Genomic DNA, 23,816 nt, shown 5'->3' on the forward strand with positions numbered 1-23,816 from the left:
GCATTTATTCTATATTGCAGCAGTTTTCAAACTTTCTGCATTCCAGGAACCCTGAGTGGGGCTGTGCATTGCTGAGGATTCTGGGGAATGTTTCAAGACACAGGTTCAATTTAAGTAGCACATTGGCCTTGTCTAATGGGATTCATTAATCACCCTAGGTGAAGAGAGAATGCTTATTACAACACACCCAAGACTTCACTGAAGCTTCTCTGATGCTGTACATTGCAGGAAAAAACTTATAGAGATGGAGAAGCTGCCATGAAACAAATCCACCATTACTGATTCGTCTGTTTTGAGAAGCCCCTGGCAAGTATCTAAGCAACCAAAAGATTTGGAAAACATTGCCATAGAAGGAGAGGGTGGCATTCTTGGAAACTGCCTGACAATTAAGAAAATCCTTCTATTTTGTAGACCTGCCAAAATCTGGACCAGGACATCGTCTGGAATTTAAGTTTTAGGAGAACATAGGATGCTGCTTTATACCAAGTCAGACTGTTGGTCCATCTAGCTCAGTATTGCCAGCACCAACTGGCAGTGGACCTCCAGGGTTTCAAACAGAGGTTTTCTTCAGTCCTACCTGGAGATGTCAGGGGTTGAACCTCAGACCTTCTGCATGCAAAGCATGTTGGACTGAAGTTATGGTTGGCGTTTATTTCTTTCTAAATAAATAAATATTGCTTTAGACAATAATTTCCCATCGACTTTTGATACCTGCATTAAGAAACTCTAATGTTTGTTTTCTGTTGTCTTGGCTCTTGACAGGAATCTGAAAGGGGGGGGGGGCAGAGAGAGAGAACTGCCCAAAACCAATGCAACAGGTTTAACAAGTATTGCTCAAACAAAATTAGTGCTGCAAGCGTTCACAGGACTTTGCCGGCTTGCAACTGGCGCTGTGTGTGTCTCCACTTACACATACACACACACGCTCAGGCCACAGTATGTGAACATAAACTATTGTAATTGTGAGGCATCCCAGAACACTTGGTGCCCCTGGTTTTGGAGTTGGTGAACCCATCAGCCAATGAAAAAGAAGTTGTTCTGAGAGTCAGCCTAGATCCTAATTCTGCTCAGTACTTGCACTTCAGCTCCGTGCATGCCTGACTGCCTAGAGTCTGCTCCTAACAGAAGATAAAACTAGGAACAGGCTAGATCTATTTTTTGTCAGCACCAGGCTCTAGGCAACCAAGCGTGTGAGGAGCTGAGATGCATGTCCTGGGCAGAACTGGGGCTGGAAGTGATGGAATGCTGGGGAAGATCCACAGGGCGGTCATTTTGCAAGCCATGTCGGTTGCAAGCTGAGGTCTGAATCAGGAAGTCCATTTTGGAAGGGACTGGAGCTGGAACATGGATGCTTTTGGGCAAGCCAGGGGTTTGTGCTGGAGTCTGAGTTCTAGCCTTATCAAGGCTTCCAGAGGAAAGAGTAAAACCCTTAAGATGAGCACCTACAGTCAAAGGTATATGCAATTTTTCGCTTGGTTTTGAGGTCTTTTGCTCTTGTCTCTGCCCCAGTGTCCACCAGGCTTCACCTTGAACTGCCAGTCTCTGCCTCTGACCAGCCAGGGGCCATCATCTGCCTCTGCCAACCTCTGACCCACCCCAACAGGCTCCACCTCCTGACTTATGAGAGCTAAACTACACATGTTGATAATTGCATTGGTGGAGCTGAGGATGTTTGTTCTACTCCAGTGTAACTATGTATGGTCCTGCTTTGGATTGGGAACAACACGCTTGAAGAGCGAAGGTTTAATCCTTCCCCCCAACTGTTTTTCCCCATGGGAGGGTGGGGGTTAAACGAAGCAAAAAAAAGTCTTAATTGACTCCAACTGAGACTTCTTTCTTTTTCTTTTTTTTTATCCACCCCCCCCCCCCGTTGTGGGGGTGGAATTTCAGGGGGGAAACTGGGTGGGGTGGGGTCAAAATTTAATCCTTCTCTCCCCAAGGGCTCTTGTCCCAATCAGAATTGGGACTGTGTACAGTTACACTAGAGTCAAACAAGCAAACCGCCTCAGCTCCACCAATGCAATTATCAGACGGTATACTTTGGCCCTCAGCCTCCTTGGCTCTGTCCCCTGAGCCTCAGGAGCCTGGCAGCCATGAATAAGCAAGCTGGCAGACTGTGGAGGGAAGGTGGAACAGGCCGTAGCAAACTAGAGAACCACACAAGCAAGACCCGTGCTGTTGCCCAGGAGGAAGCCCAAGTCTGACTTGGACACCTTGGCAGCTCTCTTCTCTCAAATGGGGCGGTGGGTAAAAGGCATTCAGTATATGGTATGCACATCACATTCTGATGCTTAATGGATATAGTAATTTGTGTTTTAAAAAGCAAGTAATGGATTGAGTTTTCATATTTTAATCAGGCTGTTTTTATACATCGCAGTGCCTCCTCTCTCTAGCTTGTTGTTGCTCTGCTGTTTTGATTCTCAAAAGGGGAAGGAAGGTTGAATCTGCCTGTTGAAAGGTTCATGGGTGTACCATCATCTTTCTCTTGAGAAACCTTACTGGATTACCCTATCTACCTTCAGCGCCTCTCCCACAGGATTCTGGCCCATAGACTGCATTCAAGTGGCCTTTTGGGCCTCTCGGTTGCCCAAGATAAACGAAGAGTTTTTTCCTAGAAGGTACCCAACACACCACTGCAGCTGATGTTGCAGCAGAAGATCAGCAGTGGTGAGGAAATTAAGGGAAATATGTTCACCATCAATGAAATGATCTTTTCATTTAGGAACGCGTAAGTTTCCAGAGAATCCCCAGGATTCTCAGGAACACATTTTGATAGCCACTGCCTTAGAGGAAAACTTGTGTAATTAAAAAGCCAGTCCCTGTTAGCTATTCACATTATCTTAAGAGGCAAAAGAACCAGCATCCAACATCTGTCAAAGGCAGAAATGTTCAATTTTCTCATGTTTTAAGTGGAGTATCTTGCATAATTCCCAATGGACCGAGAACTGTGTGTGTGTTTTAAGGAGTTCTCTTATGTCCTGCCAAGCGTTACAGTTCTTCCATTGAAGGCCCACCTGTTAGGGTGGAAAATTATTTCGCTCCATTTTGAAAGCTGTCACCAGTTAGAAAAAGTAAAAGATGCTGAAACACTGGTCTGGTACTGGTGTCACCGTTTGACTGTTTTCATGATGTACCGTATCTCTGATCCCCTTCAGAGGCCAGTGATGGTCTTGAGCTGGGATCTGAAATGCAGCAGGCAGAGTGTAGTGCTTTGTTGACTATGCACAGGCAGATGGTCAGGCTGGAACTCCTGATTATACCAGGCCTGGCCAATCCAGAGGCTTTAGACTGCCTGCAAATCGTGGTGGGTGATACCGCACATATTCCCTTCTGAGTCTGAAGGAGGATTTCAAGGCCTGAACTCAGAGGCTTTGCTCCAGGCTAGGGGCCAATTTCAGGCCAAGGGATTTCTGCTTCAGGTCCTGGAGTTCCCAGTTAAGTAGTGGACGCTGGACGTAACGGTTTTGTGGGGGCCCCTTCTTTAATGGTAAGGCGTATTACTTCACTCACTTCAAAGTGTGGCAAGCTAGCCCTGCTGCATTTGGGGTGGGGCATGGACCTCTGCCCTAAAGTCCTGCCCTGATGGCTCTACTGGCCAAGTTCCTGATAAACAGAAGAGTACAGTCTCTCTTGCATATTTCATGGAGTACTTCTGATAGAACCCTCATAACTCCCTCCCTGCCTGCATGCCAACTGGGATGGGAATTATTTTCTGCTTTCCAAAGTGTACAAAAGAATTCACTCTTTACATTATAATTGTGTCTGCTACCTACATGCTGGTGTTTTAGCTGTATACAGCAAAGAGGAAAAGGGTGACTTATATCACTGAACACTTGGGCCTTGTTCTGTCGGAGGTGGTGAGCCTATGTCTGGACTATGTCACTTCAAACTGCGTGTGTGGGATCATGTGATTGAATGCCCCTCCGTACCAAAATAATAATAAAATCTCCTGTATATTTAAAAAAAACAAAAACAAATTAGAGTGTCAGGGTGAAGTCTAGGGTAGAACCGTATTGCCTGGCATCTAGTTTTCTACATCAAGGGAACATATTTATTTATTTTGTATGGAGGAGCATTCAGTCATGTGAACTCTGAGCTGCAATCTGAAGCAATGCAGCCTTGCCGCTGGCATGCCACTTTGGCAAGGACTAGGCCTCACATCTACTCATCGAGGCTCCTATGTGTTTCTGAATGTTGGTGACACCCATCACCTATGTGTGTGTGTGCATCACAATGCAATTGCTGTATAATCTCTGAATTGTCTCTAACGGAGATCTAATGTAATTCCTAAGTACAGGGTATTAGCCAAAGGCTTTCAAACTGTATCAAGAACAACCCTGAGGAATGGAAAAAATGCTTCAGCCTCCCCAAAATGAATTAAGACACTAAGAGGCATTTTATGCCAAGTCTCGATGCAGGCAGACTAAAAGTTAATGGAGGGAACAGGACCCGATGACCTACCAAATGATGAAAAAGGAGTTCAGGGAAGCTAAGATCCCATGCAAAATAGGGTGTTTTGCTTGGCCCCAGGCACTATCAGTCAACGTAAGGCTTACGGTTACTACTAGACTTCATTATTTTCCACAGGATTGGCCTGTTTCTGGCAGGGTTGCCGACCGAGCTTCCTGCAAATTACGTGAAGCAGAATTAAATGTTACCATAGCCAAGACAATTACACAGTATGCAGCTGTCTTGAATTTCATTTGTTCCCTTGGTGAAGAAGCACTCTAGGATGGCAGATTCAAAGGATAAAATGGGACCACAGATGTAGTGGCATTAGACTTTGCGTGAAGGTATAATTTCCAAAATTGGGCATTTAATTTCTTGGGAAGGTGGGGATGAGGCATGAGGAATGGGGCAGTTTGGAGGTCATTGCAGCATTCAGACTATATTACATACCATTTACGTAATTGTCTTGATGACCTTAGGATTGTGGGGTGGGGCTTTGCCAGGATTCTGGCTGTGTACACAGAGTGCATTGCAGAGTAGTTTGGTTGTTTCACATCCCCTGGAGTAAAAAAAGAAGTGCGAGTTGGCTTACATTGCTTGAGAAACTATAAAGTGAAACTTGGAGAAAATGTTGTAAACCCCCCTCCCCCTTATAAAGAGCAATCATGGCAGTAATAGTTACATTTCTAAATTTTACTTTTTTATTTATTGATATTATACATAATTCTTTCAAGTAATAAAGCTTCTTTATCAGGGGCTATTTTGCTGTATGATGGGCATAGTTGGCTAGAGAAATAATGGTAGAACTAGAGTGTTTGGCCAGGGTCCGGTGGCGACTGAGTCCAGGCCTCTGCATGGATGCAGTACCCTTCACAGGGAATAAAAGGTGGAGAGGAGGGTGACAGAATGGCAGGTTAGTTGCATGGATTTTTGTACTTGGGATACCTTTGGGACAGTGATTCTTAAACCCACCTTGGGTTGTCTGCTGAGTCCCCTGCACATAACAGAGTATTCTGGGGAAGGTTTGAGGGCACATTCACTGTTCTCTTAGGGGACTGATCGTACCTCACCTCACGCCATGTGAATAGATTGCAGCGGACAGCAGCGGACAGGCAAATTGTCGTTCCGAGAAGCTTGCCTGCCTGCCACTCTGATCTTCTCACTGAGGATCCCAGTGGTTCCCAGAACAGTTGCTGTATTTAATTCTTCATACCATGAAGTATCCTTTAGGAAAAAATGAAGCTGCGTTATGCCGAGTTAAACAGCTTGTGTCCTTTAACTGGCAGTGTCTCTCCAGAGTCTCAGGCAAAAGTCCTTCCCAGCCCTGCTACCTGAGATCCATTAACTGGACTTCCCAGGGTTTGAACCTGGGTCCTCCTGCCTTTAAAGCATGTGTACTGTGGGCTGGCCCTTTAGGGGGAAGTTGCATTAAAAAAACAGGAGTACAAATTCCAAATGGCTGCCAAGTGAAACTACTCTGTGCTGCGTTCTCGTTGTGGCATATGCAGAAATAGTTATGGGAGGTGACTATCATCATTCTAGCATGTGACATGGGCAACTCGCCATAGATTATGTTGTAAATTTAGCCTGATGTCTCTCAGCCTAGGCTTCACAGCCTCCAGGACTCTCCGCACCCCAACGAATAAACTTTGCAATTTCAGCTGATTAAAAATCAGATGTTGCAGTTTTACATAATGCTGAAGACTATAATTTGAGATTACTTGAGTCTACTTCATTGTATTTATTTATATTTATAGTAGTTGGTTGCTCTCCAAATGGTAGGAATGTGTGTGGGAACATGGCCATTGAGATGGGCTGTAGCTGAGTGGTGTGGGCAAGTGCAGTGAAGATGATCTTACGGTCCAGGCAGGTCTGTACACAGGAGGAGACTCTCTTTCTGAACATGATAGTCTTTGAGGAAAGTTGTAGTGTCTTGATAGCTAGGTATACAAGTAGCTTTGAGATGAGGGTTGGGATTAATGTAGAAGCTTCTGGTGTGACAAAGGCACTGATGGTTCCCTAAAAGAGGAGAACAGTGATACTCCCCTCGTAGTTCCTGGGTGAGAGGCATTTGGGAGGTCCTCTTCCAGGAGAAAGATTTCAGGTTCCTGAAACACAGTCTGTTACCTTCCCATCCCATTCAGTTTTCTGATAGTACCTCTCTCTTCTGTGCTTTCAAATCATATTAAAGGAGAATACTGAACGGCATATAGAGACTTGTGGAGCATCGTAATAGGAGAATCTGCCCTACCCCTTAGACTTGGGGTGGTACTCAGCTACAGTTTTACTTTTTTAAGGGGGAAGCAAAGAAATTAACCTATCCCTAATGATTTCCCCCTAACAGTTCCATGAACAGACACAAAATAGCCAGAGCCTTTGAAGCTAGTCAAAACTATAGTTCTGATAGTTTGCTTGGCACTAAAAGGGGGTTGGGGGGGCATAAGGTCTTCCTCCCACATTGCTTCTTCCCCCTCCATTCCTTGAGAGGTGAGAATTTCTCAGGGAACATTGACTGCAAGGTTAGCCCTTTTTAGAGAGCTGTACGCTAGACAAGTGTATTATAGTAATCTGTTGTTCACAAATTGAACAGAAATTGCTGGAGGTGCAGAAGTAAGCACAGAGTAGGCATTGCTATTTCCAAGCAAAATCTCCAAAAGCTTTGTCTGAGCACATCTCTTATTCTAGCAAAAATCTAAGCTGAAACTACTGTTTGCAGCTTTCCCTGTTGCATATATACACTCTCAAAGTCTTTCTTCACTTTCTTCACTTTACCCATCTACCAAAACAGGCAGATGTGACTTGTTTAAGCTACTGTTAATGCAGCTCAACTGTCAGCCTTGAGAATCTTGCTATCAAGGACCAAGCTGTACCAAGGCTAAGCTAAGAGTTGCTTTGCTTAACACGATGCATACCCCAACTGTTATGTCCAGAGAGGCCATCTTCATGGTCGATTTACTGAGTGGGAGCACTTTGAGGTCATTCACATCACAGGTCGTCGTCTCCAATCTAGCCATCCAGCAGCTTCTGTCCTGAAAAGCTACATTTTTGGAAACTCTGTTTACTCCGGTTTTTTAAGTTAAAGTGGCTCCCAAGCGATCCTGCTGCTGGGTGCCCCGTCCCCCCTGCATTAAATCCTGGATGAGCCTCTGTGGCCCGGCAGTGACATGGCAAGGGGTGGGGCCACCCCCCCATCCCCCCTTTTTCCCTATTCGCAGTAGAGGCTTTTGGAGGTTTCCTTTCCCATGTCCCCCTGTAGCCTCATCGCCCAACTGCAGCAAGCAAGCAAGCCTGCCTTTCTGGAGTAATCTGCGAGCCAGGGAGGGAGCAAGCGAGAGGCAGCGGGGTGGTGGGGTCGAGGAGTGAAGTAGCAGCTCCACTCTCTGCTGTTTCACATTCATAAACTGGGCGGGGGAGGAGGAAGCCGTCATTCCCCCCTCCTCCTACAGGAGGCAGCACATCCCATTGAAGTAAATCGCCATTCTGACAGGGAGGAATAGCGCTGTGGCACTTTTACTCATGAGCAAGGCAGACTACTTAGTCCCACTGAAGTAAATCGCCATTCTGATGGGGAGCTAGCAGCTTGATGAAAAGGCAAGGCAGGCTAGTTACAGAATTGGTATTACTTTTTCTCTGATTCATAAGAGCCGGGGGAGCTGGGGTGGGAACAAGCCTCTCTATTCGCCGAGCAGCACTTCCTGGATTGATGATGGTCAGCTCTCCTCCCAGACTCCACCCACCCAACTCCCGAAGTTTCAAGCCCCGTGTGACTGGAAAAGCGGTTTTTTGGTGCTGTATACTCCCCTGTTCTTGGTTTGTGCATCCCTGACGGACCATGAAAATCTGGATAATACCCCGACACGTTTCTCATTCTGTTGTCATGTAGTTCCGGTCAAGGAGGGAAGTTAGTAACAGTGTTCCAAAGCTGGCTGCAATTAAAAGTACAGATTATATTTGCAGCTCCTTATACTAGACAAAATGAATTGTGTCAACATGTCTGGTATAATATATTAGGTCTATAAAATAATAGAGAAGGCAAATGGAACTTTACCTTGAATATGGGGCTGACGTTTGGTCTCTCTCTGTTGGGATTGGCTTCCAAAGCATGTCTGGCCTTTCAGCTTTGCATGAAGGAGGTATGGAATGTAAACTTACTATGTTTGGGCGCAAACATAATGGGTCGGTTGCAGACTAAGGCCACAATCCTGTACACTCTTTCCTGGGAGTACGTCCCATTGAAAGTGGTTCTGATTGAACCTTACTCAGAAGTAAGCCCCACTTTCAATTGGACTTACTTGGCCTTGAACCTGGGACGATCTGCATGCAAAGTATGTGCTCTAAGCCAGGGGTCCCCAACCCCCGGGCTGTGGACCGGTCCTGGTCCATGGCCTGTTAGGAACCAGGCTGTGAAGCGGTGTGCGAAACCACCTTACCTTGGGTCTGCGGGGGTCTGCGGGGGGGGGGAGGTGATCTGTCGTTCCCCCCCCCCGGAATCCTCGCCGGCCCCGGCTGGCTCCGCTCCGTGGCGAGTCCACGGAGCTGCCGGCCGGCCCTGGCCGCTGGCGGACTTCTGGCCACTGGGACACAAATGACAGATGCCATTTGCGTCCCTGTTCTTCAAGTAATAGGCTATGTAAATCTTTACGTAGCCTATTACTGCAAAGAACAGGGACGCAGATGGCGTCCGCTATGCGGATGCCATTTGCGTCCCAGCAGCCGGAAGTCCGCCCATGAAACCTCCCCCCCCCCCCCAGTCCGTGGTGCAAAAAAGGTTAGGGACCGCTGCTGTAAGCTTTAGTCCGTTCCTAAATTTGTGGCACAGAAAAAAAAATAAGGCTGCCATATTGCAGCATTTTAGCAACACTATTAACTTGAGAGCCAGTGTGGTGTACTAGTTAGAGTGTTATGGACTCAGACTTGGGAGATCTGGGTTCTAGTCCCCACTCTGCCATGAAGCTCACTGGGTGACTTTGGGCCCGTCACAGACTCTCAGCCTAACCTACCCCACAGAGTGGTTGTAAGGATAAAATGGAGAGGAAGGTCATGTATGCCTCCTTGGGTTCCTTGGAGGAAAGGCAGGGTATAAATGTAACAAGCAAATAAATACATACATATCAACGTCTGCTGCCAGCGCTTTTCATGACTCCCTAATGCATAAATGCTAACATGGCTGCTTTCACATGCCATTTTAAGCCAGAAATCCTGGCTTATTAAACCAAAATTATTTTTAGGCCACCGTTATGGGTAGAACCTTTAAAATAATTAAATCTGCCACCAGATTAATCTACAGAAACTTTTTATTCAACCAAAAGGTTAATAATCAACTAAACATTGCAGCCTTAATTGATATAGCTATTGGTAGCATTTTAATTTAATTAAAAATGAGCATTTGGGGTGTAGTGTTTTTTCCTTCCCTTGCAGTGAACTGCAGACCCTCCATAGTTCGCTTTTGACTGGAGAACTTCGGTCAAGTAAGGCATGAGATATTACAGTCTATGCTGCCTTAGTGTTTTGAGATTCAAATTCTGTTCCAAGTGAGGTGGGGGAGGAAATGAACTCCATGAAATCACTAAGGTCAATAAAACAATCTTGGCTCCCTGTGTTCAGGAAATGAGATGTTAATCTATTTCCGAATGTTGCTTTGCATAGGGGTCCATTCCAAAGAGCAGTGTTTTGTTTTTTAAATTCTTCATTTGCGACACATGTTTTAATTGGGCCCGCAATGTATGTGAGGTGAAATGCTGTATGAATAGCATCAAAAAATGACCAAAGGTCTGTAAAAGAAAACAGCAAGGGGGCAAAAGCTCAAATTCCAGTATTTCTGTACTTCCTTCTTCTAGAGGCCTTCATTTGCACAGTCCACACGGGTTTGATCCAGATCTTGCCCCAGGATATTCCTTCTGCAGAATACGCACTCCTCTTCCTCCTAAACCAGTTACAGTGCCAACTATTATATGCATTTATATATACTGAGAGAGAAAGAGAGTGCGCATTATGTCCAGGCATAGATTTGGCAGTCTGAAATATAACAACTGAAAGTTGATCAGAAATCTAAAGCAATGGTTCTCAAACTTTCTACCTTTTAAAGAAAGCCTTTGCATGCCAGCTCATTGGTGTGAGTGTGCATAGTTCACGTGGGGGCACTGGCTAGTTCTTCTTGGCCTCTGATTTTCTGCTTGACTTTCTGGTTTGTTGCCAGAGGGGTTTTTAACTGGTTGGGTGCTGTTTATTTCTTTCTTTTGCTTCCTATTGTGTTTTTAATGTATTTATTTTAATGTTTTAATCAAGAGTCTGTTTTATCTGTATTTTATTATTGTTAGCTGCCTTGAGCACCATTTTTGGTAGAAAGGCAGGATCTTCAATAAATAAATGACTCTTGAAATCAAACACTTTATACCTGGGCATGGCCCAAGGACAGAGCCTAGAGTGGGCCCAGCAATGGAGACAAGATGGATCCCAAGATGGATGGTTTGGGTGGAATGGAGGTTGGAGTCTGACACAAAATCTGCCCATTCAGCTCAGCTGTACAGCTTTAAGAACAAATGCAGAAGCTGACGGGGAAAAGAAATCAGTCTTCTCCCTTGATTTTGTGGCAGTTAGTTCAGCCAGGTTTGGTTTTCCCCTGTTCTGGTCAGTTGACAATATTTCTAGGAGAATATACCCTAGAACACGCGCACAGATGCCGGTGGCTACATATTGCAGAGAAGGATCGGTAGCGGTTAAGGCAAGCTGGCTTTCAGGAAAACATGTCCGTCATTACTGTACTTCTCATTGAGGAAGCCCTAAAATTGAAAACTACTAATCTAAAGTGACTTCTTCTTTGTGTCTTACTTTAGACATTAACTGGCCTCACATGAGTGGATTTGCTCTTTTGACTGCACTGTTCACACAAACTCATGTGCATTTGGCAAACAACCTAGTGACTAGTCAGTGAGATGTGTGTGACTTGCCTCTTGGATTTTTCCCAAGTTACAAAAAGACACATTTTGGGGACCACTTCCCTACACACAGGACAATAACTGACATGACTAGTGGCTAGACATTTTAATAGCCATCAGAATTCAGGAAACCAGCTATAGCAAGTCAGTGCCGCAGTGTAGACATTTTAGTGGAAAAATTTGCCCTTTCTTCAAATGAAACATTTTTCCAATGTTCAGTGAACTGATATGTTCCTACTATTGAATCCGGTTCTGTGGGGGTCACTGTGACAGGAATAAGTGAAGTAATTTACACCAGATTAAACATCTCGATGTACCATGCTTTGTTGTGCTGTAAATGTATTCTAGTAAACAGTTCTCAGCTTGTAATGTCTCCATTTTGCAGTCAAGGAAGTATGCTGTCATCATGGATGCCATTTGTCTGAGGTAAACAGGATAACAAACATGAGTAAGTCCTATTAATTTCAATGGGATTTACTGCCAGGTAAATTTACATGGGATTGTAATCTCCGTTCCCCTCAACCATCCAGAAAGTGATAGCAGTGGGTTTTATTCATTTACATTTCTATCCTGCCTGTCTTCATTAAGGGGTAGCCCATCCAGACATTGACCAATCCCAAATCTGCGTAGTTTCAGCAAGTTTGCTATATTAGGTACCTTCAGACTGAGCCCTCTGTAACATCTTAATTCTCAAAAGTACATGTGTTTTTGCATGTAGAGACTTGTGTCTTTTCTTAGGAGAAATGGCAGATGGCTAGTGGAACTGTCTGGATGTTTGGGGCTTCATGGCCTACAACAGTTAAGTTTCATTTTCTTAGTTGTGCCCTATATTTCTGGCTTGAAGAAAAAAATAGCAACGTGTAATGGAGTTTTTCCAAATTCTCAAGGATATAACGTTTTAGGAAGCAACCCTATGCATGTTTAGACAGAAATAAATCCTACAGCTCCCAGCATTCTCTAGCCAACCAAGATGGCTGGGGAACGTTGGGATTGTAGGACTTATTTCTGTCTAAACATGCATAGGATTGCACCCAGAGGGAGTAATCCTTTGTCCCCTAGACATGAATAAAACAACAATATTAACAGTAAAATTATTTAATTTTAGTCTTACACATAATTTCTAGTTAAGAAACAGAAGAAAATGTATTCCCTCTTTCCCCTCTCCCAAAGATAGTCTCTTACCTCAGTCTGTCCTGCCGGTGGCTAGCTATATGCAACTTTCCCCAACCACAGAATAAAGAGCCATTTATTTTATTTACTTTACTGCATTATTTTATTTACTTACATTTATATACTACTGCCATATACCAAAAGTTCTCTGGGCAGCTTAAAACAAAACAAAAACGCACAATACAGTAAAAGAAATAAACACACAACAATAAAATGAAACAGTCAATTAAAACAGAGCAAAGAAATGAAACCACAAAGCTAGATGAATTCCTGCAGGAAAAGGCTATCAGTGGCAACTAGTCTTGATAGCTATGTGCTACGTCCAGTACCAGGGGCAGTGAGCCTATGTACACCAGCTGCTGGGGAACATGGGTGGGAGGGTGCTGTTGCGTTCATGCCCTGCTTGTGGGTTTCTGGTTGACAGCTGGTTGGCCACTGTGTGAACAGAATGCTGGACCAGATGGACCCTCGGTCTGATCCAGCAGGGCTCTTCTTAATTAAAACAGAGAGTAAAAGGAGGAACATCTACAGAGCTAAACGACGTTAAAACCACAACCTAATTTAAAAGATGTGAGAAATAAAAAGCTCTTTGCCTGGCACTGAAAAGACATTAAAATAGGTGCCAGGCAGGCCTCTCTGGGGAGGTTATTCCAGGATCATGTGGAAGAGGTGATCCTTCAGATACTGAGGCCCCAAAACATGAAGGATTTTAATGGTCAGAAGCAGCACTTTGTGTTGGGCTGGAAATGGACTGCCAGATAGTGAAGAAGTTGAAGTACTGGCATAATATGTTCAGAATGCCCAGTTCCAGTTGGTACTCTAGCAGCCATATTTTGTACAAACAGAAATTCCCAGACCATTTTCAAAGGCACCCCCATGTACAACATGTTGTAGTAATCCAGATGGTTACCAGGGTGAGGATCACTGAAGCCAGGCTATCTCTGTCCAGTCCTATGCACACGTATCTGACCGCAATTCTATGCATACATTTGTTGTTCAGTTGTTAAGTCGGGTCTGACTCTTCGTGACCCCATGGGCAACGGCACGCCAGGCCTTCCTGTCCTCCGTTCTTTCCCGGAGTGTGCTCAAGTTCATATTCACTGCATCAGTGATGCTATCTAGCCACCTCATCCTCTGCCGTCCCCTTCTCCTTTTGCCTTCAATCCCAGCATCAGGGTCTTTTCCAGGGAGTTTTCTCTTCGCATTAGGTGGCCAAAATATTTAAGCTTCAGCTTCAGTATCTGTCCTTCCAATGAGCAGTCAGGGTGGATTTCCTTTAGGACTGACTGATTTGACCTCCTTGCAGTCCAGGGGACTCGTAAGAGACTTCTCCAGCACCACAGTTCGAAAGCATCAATTCTTCGGCGCTCAGCCTTCCTTATAGTCCAGCTCTCACAGCCATACATTACTACTGGGAAAACCATAGCTTTGATTAGACGGACCTTTGTCGGCAAGGTGATGTCTCTGCTTCTTACTATGCTGTCTAGGTTTGCCATAGCTTTCCTCCCAAGGAGCAAGCGTCTTTGAATTTCATGGCTACAGTCACCGTCTGCGGTGACCTTGGAGCCCAAGAAAATAAAATCTATCACTGCTTCCATTTCTTTCCCTTCTATATGCCAGGAAGTGATGGGGCCAGATGCCATGATCTTAGTTTTTTAAATGTTGAGTTTCAAACCACCTTTTGCACTCTCTACTTTCACCCTCAACAAGAAGCTGTTTAGATCCTCTTCGCTTTCTGCCATTAGGATGGTATCGTCTGCGTATCTGAGGTTGTTGATATTCTCCCGGCAATCTTAATTCCGACCTGTGATTCATCCAACCCGGCATTTCTCATGATGTACTCTGCATATAAGTTAAATAAGCAGGGCGACAATATGCAGCCGTGTCGTACTCCTTTCCCAATTTTGAACCAATCGGTTGTTCCATGTCCGGTTCTTACTGTTGCTTCTTGACCCTCATACAGGTTTCTCAGGAGACAGGTGAGGTGGTCTGGTACTCCCATCTATTTCAGAATTTGCCACAGTTTGTTGTGATCCACACAATCAAAGGCTTTAGTGTAGTCAGTGAAGCAGAAATAGACGTTTTTCTGGAATTCTCTTGCTTTCTCCATGATCCAGTGAATGTTGAACTCAGTGGGGCTTACTTCTGAGTGAATATGGTTAGGATTGCATCGCATCAGTCTTTCCTAGTGATAGCCAAACAGATACACATAGGCAAGCCTGCAAGAGAGTCTGAAAGCTGAACTCCACCAGCAAAAGAGAAAATAGTCCACCTGCTTAGTACTAGGGCTGTAGTTTGAGATACCTTGGTTTGAGATACCTTGGAAAGTCCTGTGCTCAATGGAACATCTCAGTTGCCCCACTCGATGCCATTTGAGATTGAACACACTCATTAGATGTAGCCTACCTCTTTGCTTCCAATCAGAAAGCAGTAGCAGGAGCGAGGGCCCCTTGTTGCTTAGCTATGCAGAGTTCATGTACATGTCCCTCTTTTTTATGGGATTTATGAATGCTCAGAGGTTACTGAGTGTTCACAGGCCACAGCTGCACTGGGAATACGGAATGGAAGAAATTGTGACTTGTTCACTGAAATGCACCCAGTTACCATAGGTAGAGCTGATGGGGACTAAAAAGAGGGAAACTGTAACGAGTAGTGGTGTGGGTATAGGAGACAAGTGAAATGGGGAGAAGCTGCACACAAGAGAGCTCGGAGCTGGACAGGGGAGTAAAGGAGTCTGCCTGTTGGACCTAGGTGGCTATAAAAGCAGGTTTCTAGGTGGGGAGGGAGGAACAACATATGAAGAAATCTAATAAGTTTGAAAGTGTAGTGCAATTTCATAAAGTATGAGCAAGACTATATTTAGTGGTTGTCTTAATAACCATCATTATAAGAACCCCCATCACTTTGGCAAGGGCATCCAGGAAATTTTCTGTGCTGTAGCTACTTGTATACAGGAATTGATTTTTTGCCATTCGGTAATTCCTTTGCTGAGAGGTTCAGTACTTCAAGTTCTTCTCTAGCAGCATATAAGCTGAGCCTCCATTTTTCCACTCCAGAGCTAGAACAGCGTACTGTCTAGAGCAAACCCCCAAGTTTTGCTATGACTCGTGCTCATCGTGGTCTCCTGCGGTTTAGTGTGATGCTCAAATGTGCCTCCTGAGTTCTGAATTAAGAAGTTCCCAGTTCAAATTTTGTTTCTTCATGAACTCTCTAGGTGAGCTTGAGCAAGCCTCTTGGTCTCAGCTTCCCCATCTGTATGATGGGGATAACATGTTTCTTTCTCTTACCGTCTCATTGGCTTGTGTTTTCCACTTTGCCAATGCGTATGTAAGCTTTCCTCTTAAAAATATATGAAATGAGCACATCTCTGTTGTCTTTTTCAGTAATGAATTCCAGCATCATAAAGTTTTGGCTAGTCCGACTGTGGGGAGAAACAGCAAAACAGCAGTGAAACATATGACAGTGTTCTGAGTTTTGTTGTGTGTCTATGCAGATGTTGTGGTTGTGTTTTATTTAAGCTCCCCACAACAAGAGGGTGTAATTTTGTTTTGTAATTATCATCCATGTTTAGAATATGGAGAAATCCTCCAGCAAGATTAGATCAAGATTAGTCTTAAATTTTCTATACTGGCAGCTGAGGAAGGAAAGTTCCTCCATCCCGTCCCACACCACCCCCACATAATTCAAACTAAAAACTGTGTGCTAGCCAGTATGCACCACCCTCAAATTTGACTCAGACCCCACTTCAGAAAATGGCCTGATTCTGCTCAGACCAATTTGGAGGCCATCCACTTTGACTCAGGTACAGAACTGAGGTGAGATTGGGAAACCCAAGGCTTTGTGCCCCGCATTGACTGCCGTAGGATTTTTTAAAAATCCAGCTATAATTCTATTTGTCAGAACTGAATGATTTTGCAGGCATAGTAGCCCTTTAGCAGGGGGTTTCTCCTGCCAAATGTGAGAAAATAGGTTCAGGGTTTTTTTGTGCTACATGCCTTTATTTTGATTCTTTTAAAAAGGGAATTGCCGATTAAAAAGAAATTATTTCTGGGCAAAATTGGATGAAAATTTCTGGCTAGTTGCTCCTTTTGGGGGGAATCAAGCCTGTCAAATTTCAGAGTGATAGCTGTAGGGGGTTTATTTTGCAAGAGTATCCTTGACCTTTTGAGGATCCGCTTATCCTCCTTGCTACTACCATCAGCTGAATAGCTACTCTTCTCCATACAGTTATTTCAGAGTGGAGGCTGCCAGAGGCAGCGCATCTGTGTGCACCTCGGCATCGTGCAAAGTGCAACGCTAAGTGTGCACTTCGCGTCACACTTGGAGACACACGGAGGAGCACATGAAGACCCACCCACTGCCTCTCCAGAGGTACCAGCAACCAGTTACTAGCAGCAGCAGAGGGCAGCAGTTTTAAAGACCAGGAAGAAAGGGGCAAATGCAGATCTTATCTGCCCCTTCTTAGCTATTGCTGTCAGGGGTGCCTCTGAGCATAGGCAGTGGCAGAGTAGCTCAGATTCCGAAGAGGAACCGCAAAATGTGGGGGAGGAACTTTACCAGAGTCTTCCAGACAGGGAGAGACAGACTCCTCAGGTTTCAATAGTCCAGCTGGATGGAGAGGGCCTCTCTTCACACACCCCTGTAAGAGACAGCGAACGGGGAGAGGTGGGGCTTGGAGAGCCTGAATTCTTAGACGTCAGGCGCAGACGCAGAGCCAAGAGACAGATGGCAGGGCGGAGCTTAGGCAATCTGCCCGATTGGCCTGGCGAGAACAGCTTTTCGTAGAGACCTCACAAGATAGAGGGAGACACCCCCCCTTAAGTTAGGAGCCTGCCCGCCTTTTCTCAAACAGGGGGCAACTTTCAACCTTCATAGCTTCCCTTTGAACTCCCTGAAGGCTTTTCCTTTGTAGACTGTGAGTTACTGACAATTTGCATCTGTATGACCCATTGAAGTAAAGGATTAAAGAGCAGTGGATAGAAGCCTCTTGTCTGTGTTTTGATTTGGGTTTTGAAGTTCAGCAGGGACAAAAGGGAACCCTGACAGTTGCTCCCTCTTTTATATTGTTTTATATTTTATGTTGTAACATCTTAATATGTGCCTGGGAAGTCCATTGAGGAACTCAGGGAGTCAGGGAATTGCCACCATAACTGTGGTCACGGGTAGGAGGAGGTATGGCTTGGGGGATTAACGGGCCGGCTGAGGAGAAGAGGGGCTAGACACCTTACAGCTGTCCCCTCTTCTGGTTCTTCCCCCAACCTGATGGTTCCTGGCAGCCTTACCAGTCTGCCCTTGGGTCTGGTGGTGCTGCCGCTGAATGCCAGGTCGTTCCAAAATAAAATCTCCCTCATCCATGATTTGATTGTGGATGAGGGGGCTGACCTGGTATGTATTACTGAGGCCTGCGTGGGGGAACTGGGAGGGTTACTCTCTCCCAGCTGTGCCCTCGTGGGTACTCAGTGCAGCACCAACACTGACTCAAGGGTCGGGGAGGGGGGGTTGCCATGGTCTATAGGAATTTGATCCCTCTCTCTAGGCGTCCTGCTCATTCAAGTGCAGATCTTGAGTGTGTGTACCTTGTGTTGGGTACCCAGGACAGATTAGGGATTCTTCTGGTGTACTGCCCACCCTGCTGCCCATCAGACTCCCCGCCTGAGCTGACGGAGGTGGTCTCAGACTTGGTGTTGAGGACCCCTAGGATGATGGTCCTGGGGGATCTCAACTTCCATGCCGAGGCCGCTGTATCCGGGGCGGCTCAAGACTTCATGGCCACCATGACAACCATGGGGCTGTCCCAACATGTCATCGGCCCAACACATGTAAAAGGACACACGCTTGATCTGGTTTTCTCGACTGGGCAGGAGGATGGTGATCTGAAAGTGGAGGAATTAACATCTGTCCCTTTGTCATGGTCAGATCACTTCCTGCTGAGGTTTAGACTCTTGGCAGCCTTTCCCCTCTGCAAGGGTGGGGGATCTATTAAAATGGTCTGCCCACGGAGGCTAATGGATTCCGATGGATTCGGGGGATTTTCCTGCTGGTATGGCTGGTGCTCCTGTCGAAGCCCAGGTCGCTCTGTGGAATGCAGAGATGACTCGGGCGGTTGACACGATCGCGCCCAAGCGCCCTCTCCCTCTGAGCAGAGCTCGGCCAGCTCCTTGGTATACACCCAAGCTGAGGGCAATGAAGCAAGAGGGGAGACGGCTAGAACGCAGGTGGAGAAAAACTCGTGCTGAGTCTGACCGAGCACAGGTTAGAGCTCATTATGGAGCTTACTCTGTGGCGGTGAGGGTTGCAAAGAGACAGTCCTTTTCCACCAGCATTGCATCTTCTCAGTGTTGTCCAGCGGAGCTTTTCCGAGTGGTTCGCAGCCTGTTACATTCTGGGCCAGGGAGAGAGACTGTGGAACCCTCGGTTGCACGCTATGACGAGTTTGCACGGCACTTTGAAGATAAAGTCACTCAGATTCGTCATGAATTGGACATCATGATTAACGCAGTTCCATTGGTAGAGGCATTCAGAGCATCGTCTGGTCCAGTTTTATTGGATGAGTTTCAGTTATTGAAGCCTGAGGATGTGGACAAGGTGCTTGGGCAAGTCTGATTGACCATTTGTGTGCTCGACCCTTGCCCTTCATGGCTTATTACATCAAACAAAGAGGGGATGTCTGGCTGGGTCCAGGAGGTTGTAAATTCCTCCTTGAGAGAGGGAGTGGTGCCAGCCTCTTTAGAAGAGGCAGTAATCAGACCACTCCTGAAAAAGCCTAACCTGACCCGGAGGACGTTAACAATTATAGGCCAGTGGCCAACATCCCCTTCCTGGGCAAGGTGCTTGAGTGGGTGGTTGCAGGACAGCTCCAGGCACTCTTGAATGAAATGGATTATCTAGATCCATTTCAGTCAGGCTTCAGGCCTGGTTTTGGAACAGAAACTGCCTTAGTTGCCCTGTGGGATGACCTCTGCCAGTAGAGGGACAGGGGGAGTGTGACCCTGTTGATTTTCCTGGACCTCTTAGCGGTTTTTGATACCATTGACCATGGTATCCTTCTGGATAGGTTGTCTGGGTTGGGAGTTGGAGGCACTGCACTGCAGTGGTTCCACTCCTACTTGGATGGCCGACTCCAGAAGGTGGTGCTGGGGATTATTGCTCTGAGCCATGGCAATTGTGCCATGGGGTTCCACAGGGCTTTATTTTATCCCCTATGCTGTTTAACATCTACATGAAACCGCTGGGGGAGGTTATCTGGAGGTGTGGGCTGAGGTGCCATCAATATGTGGATGACACCCAGCTCTACCTCTCTTTCTCATCAAACCCAGGTGAGGCAGTGGCTGGTCTGAATCAGGGCCTGGGCAGGGTAATGGACTGGATGGGGGCCAATAAATTGAAACTCAATCCAGACAAGACGGAGGTGCTGTTAGTGGGTGGTTTGTCTGCCCGGCTAGGTGATATTCAACTTGTTCTGGAGGGGGTTGCACTCCCCCTAAAGGATCACGTTCGTAGTTTGGGGTGCTCTTGGACCCAGAACTGTCACTTGAGGCACAGGTGAACTCAGTGGCATGGAGCACTTTCTATCAGCTTAGGCTGGTATACCAACTACGCCCTTATCTGGACAGAGACAGCCTAGCTACAGTGATCCATGCTCTGATAACTTCTCGTCTAGATTACTGCAATGCGTTATACGTGGGGCTGCCTTTGAAAACGGTCCGGAAACTTCAGCTGGTCCAAAATAGGGCAGCAAGATTGTTAACAGGGACTGGCCAACGAGCTCATATTATGACAGTACTTTTCCAGCTGCACTGGCTGCCAGTCCATTTCCAGGCCCGATTCAAAGTGCTGGTATTAACGATCAGAGCCCTAAACGGCTTGGGGCCGGGTTATCTGAAGGATCGCCTCCTCCCATAGGGCCTTTTCTGCTGTGGAATGAGCTCCCTAGTGAGGTTTGCCTGGCACCTACATTGTATTCCTTCCGGCGCCAGGTGAATACCTTTTTATTTTCCCAGGCATTTTAGCTTTCTAGACTTTTAGCTTTGCTGTTTTAAATCTGTATTTTAAATCTCTGCATTGCTGCTAGGTTTTATTCTGTTTTTATTCTGGTTGTATTGTTATATTGTGGTTTTAATGTTTGTATATTTTAATGTTTGTATATTTTATATTGTTTTACTGTGCGCTTTTTGGTTTTAATTTTTGTGAACCGCCCAGAGAGCTTCATCTATTGGGCGGTATAGAAATAAATAAATAAATGTTTGTTGTATAATATTTTTTTTGAAAATGACAGCCTAGAGATGTCCCCATGTAAGAAACCTGCAAAGATCTGGGATAGGCACAGCAGTTTATGTGGAGGGAGAGTTCTCAGATTGAAGTTATTTGCTTCCTCTTCCCTCCCACCCTGATATTTTGGGAGCAATTTGTATGAAAATAGCACACATCCTACAGGTATCCCAAAGCAAGTAACCTGCAAAGTTACAGAAAAATAGGAACAGGAGCTAAGGAGTTACGAGATTTGAAAACCAGTTAAAGGACTTTTTTTCATAGTGAAGACTGGTGGTGTTGGAAGAATGGCTCTTCCCCAAAGCACAATGTTTGGAGAGTCCCTGGTAAGAGGTGCCCTAGAGTCCCTGGTAAGAGGTGCCCTTTCAGTCACTCAAGTGCACTCCCTCCCCCTCTCCCCACTCATAATCAGCTTTCTAGAGAAACGAAACCAAAAGATGCTATTTAGAGAGGAGACATAATGCCTGGCTCTCCAATCATGAATTGGTAACAAAGCCTTGTTTTGGCCCAGCTTTGGTTCTGGTTGCTTCAGAGGGAAGCTCGCTTTAGCCGAATCTGATGCGCATCTCTAGTGCCAGCCCTTCACTGGTTTGTTATATATGGCTTCCTCTATGGGACCTTATAGCAAGCTTACAAATAGTCACATCTGATTACTGGTAGTGAGTAGCACTGTCTGTGGGTGTCCAGAAAGAAGCTTTACAAAAGTTGGCTCTCTTCTCCCTCCCCGCTCCTCCGTCCCCATCTCAGGCCACAGATGCCTAACATAGTTATGTGTGGCTCCTGCAGACAAATCTTGAGGGCCAATAGGGTGTCTGAACCAGGCCATATCTTGAGGGTATCTGAACCAGGCCATAGCGGAGTGATATGGAGGGTTCTGAAGGCCAACGTCACTAGGTGTTGCTCACATATTTGCAACTCCTCTCTGCAAATACAGGATATAGGAATAGGGTTCTAATGCTGTGGTGGTGGTGTTTTGAAAAAGTTACAATTCTCAGGATGCTGACTGACTTTAGTGCCTTTTGTTGGACAGACATCGTTGTGCAGTAAGGCAAAGGCTGCTTTGCTGTGTTGGTTTTGTTTATTTATTTAGTACATTTCTAATCCGCCCAATAACTAATGTTCTCTGGGCGGATTACAACCAGTTAAAAAAATAACACACTATTTTAAAACACAGTTAAAACATAAAATACAATACAAATATTTAAAAGAATAAAATAGAATATAATACAAAACAATCCACAGCACAGTAATCAATAAAATAACCATAATAATAAGTGTAATAGCCATAATAATCTAGAACTAGGTCTCTAAAACGCCTGGGAAAAAGGAAAGGTCTTTGCCTAGCACCCAAAAGATAACAACATAGGTCCCAGATGAACCTCTTTGGGGAGTTTATTCCATAAGTGGGGTGCCACCACTGAGAAGGCCCTCTCGCTTGTAGCCTCCTGCCTGGCTTCATTTGGTGGGAGCACCTGGAGCGGGGCCTCTGAAGATAACCTAAGGGTCCTAGCAGGTATATGTGGGAGACATGCATTTAGACACTCTGCTCCCAAGCTGTTTATGGCTTTAAAGGTCCTACAAAAGGGTAGAATACAAAGGGGTAGGTGTTGTATCCGCCACTTTTGGATCTCCATCTTCCTGCCCACCTGAGAAAACCAAATCCAGAGGGTGACCTGCTGCATGTGTTGGGCCAGTGACATGTTGGGACAGCCTCATGGTTGTTATGGTGTCTACAAAGTCCTGAGCTGCACCAGATCGGACAGCCTCAGCATAGATATTGAGGTCCCCCAGGACAATCATCCTGGGAGTCCCCAGCACCAAGCCCAGGCGATCTCTGTCAGAATCTGTCCCAGGTTCCCAGCACTAGATACATACACTCAAAATCAGCACTCAGGCAGACAGGAAGCCTGGAGACAGAGATGGGATCCCTATAGACAACAGCAGTGCCCCCTCCCCAACTCTTGAGTCTGTGCTGACGCAGTAGCAGATACCCAGGTGGACATAGCTGGGTGAGACTAACTCCCCCCTCTTTGCCCACCCAGGTCTCAGTTATAGAAGCCAGGCCAGTCCCTTCATCCACAATTAAATCATGGTTGAGTGAGACCTTATTCTGGACTGACTTAGCACTTAGCAGCAGTACCACAAGGCCCGAGGGCAGGTTGGTAGAGCAACCAGAGACCATCCTGTTGGGGGACGGGGACAGGACTGGAAGAGGGAACAGATATAAGATGACTGATCTCCCTTCTCCGCAATGGGCTTGTTAACCCCCCAACGTCATACCCCTCCCTGCCCATAACCACCCTGATAGGGCATGCGCACCACTTCCTGGATTACCCACAGCATCTCCCACGCACATATTGAAACCCACCACACCATCGCTAGCGAAGAATATCCCCGCTAAAACCAAGTCAAGCAACCAGCAAACAAAAAACACCACACACTCAGGCCTTCTGGCCAGATGTCGCCAGTGTGGTGGTAGCTCCCTGGCTGGCTGGGTTGATTCAGCCACCCGTGGAATAATACTGGCTTTAGCATAGCAGGAATGAGGAACGGAGCCCAGATGGTGTTCACAGGCCTCACATCTCCCTAGCTGACCTGGCTGCCGAATTATCAAAACCTTGTGCTGTTGAAGGGCAAGCAGCAGCAGTGTTCCTGGCCTCGATCCACAGGGGAAGAGCCACAAGGCAAAAGCCCTTTAGCTCACACTGCAAGCTCATACCTCCAGCAAGCTGCAGGCTTGATATAAGTGCAGAAAGTGGGGCAGAAACAAACTTTCAGCGCTTGTCATCAGCTCATTCCACTCTCTTCCTCGAGGTCCCAGGCAGACACTCCCAGCAACTTCCCTGCTCTTAGGAAGCTGCTTTATGCTGAGTCAGACCATCGGCCCATCTAGCCCAGTGTTGTCGACACTGACTGGCAGCAGGTCTCCGGGGTTTCAGGCAGAATTCACCCTACTAGGAGAAGCTGGGGATCGAACCTGGGACCGTCTGCATG

The 23,816-nt window shown here is 46.0% G+C and overlaps 1 protein-coding gene across 7 annotated transcripts in view; it reads left to right on the top strand.

Annotated features, from left to right (window-relative positions):
- Positions 1–23,816, top strand: part of ETV6 (ETS variant transcription factor 6) — a 203,623-nt gene that overhangs the window by 51,222 nt on the left and 128,585 nt on the right. Inside the window, exon 5 of one of the 7 annotated variants that reach the window (XM_084811326.1) lies at positions 159–16,925. The exons of the other annotated variants lie outside the window; for them this stretch is intronic. Coding sequence (XP_084667452.1) covers positions 16,897–16,925 — 29 coding nt within the window. The 5' untranslated portion in view covers positions 159–16,896. The remainder of the gene's footprint in view (positions 1–158; positions 16,926–23,816) is intronic. 7 annotated transcript variants of the gene reach the window in all.

Source organism: Heloderma suspectum, chromosome 7 (genome assembly GCF_057233095.1).
Source record: "Heloderma suspectum isolate Gila_16-S chromosome 7, 16-S_ref, whole genome shotgun sequence".
Classification (NCBI taxonomy): Eukaryota; Metazoa; Chordata; class Lepidosauria; order Squamata; family Helodermatidae; genus Heloderma; species Heloderma suspectum.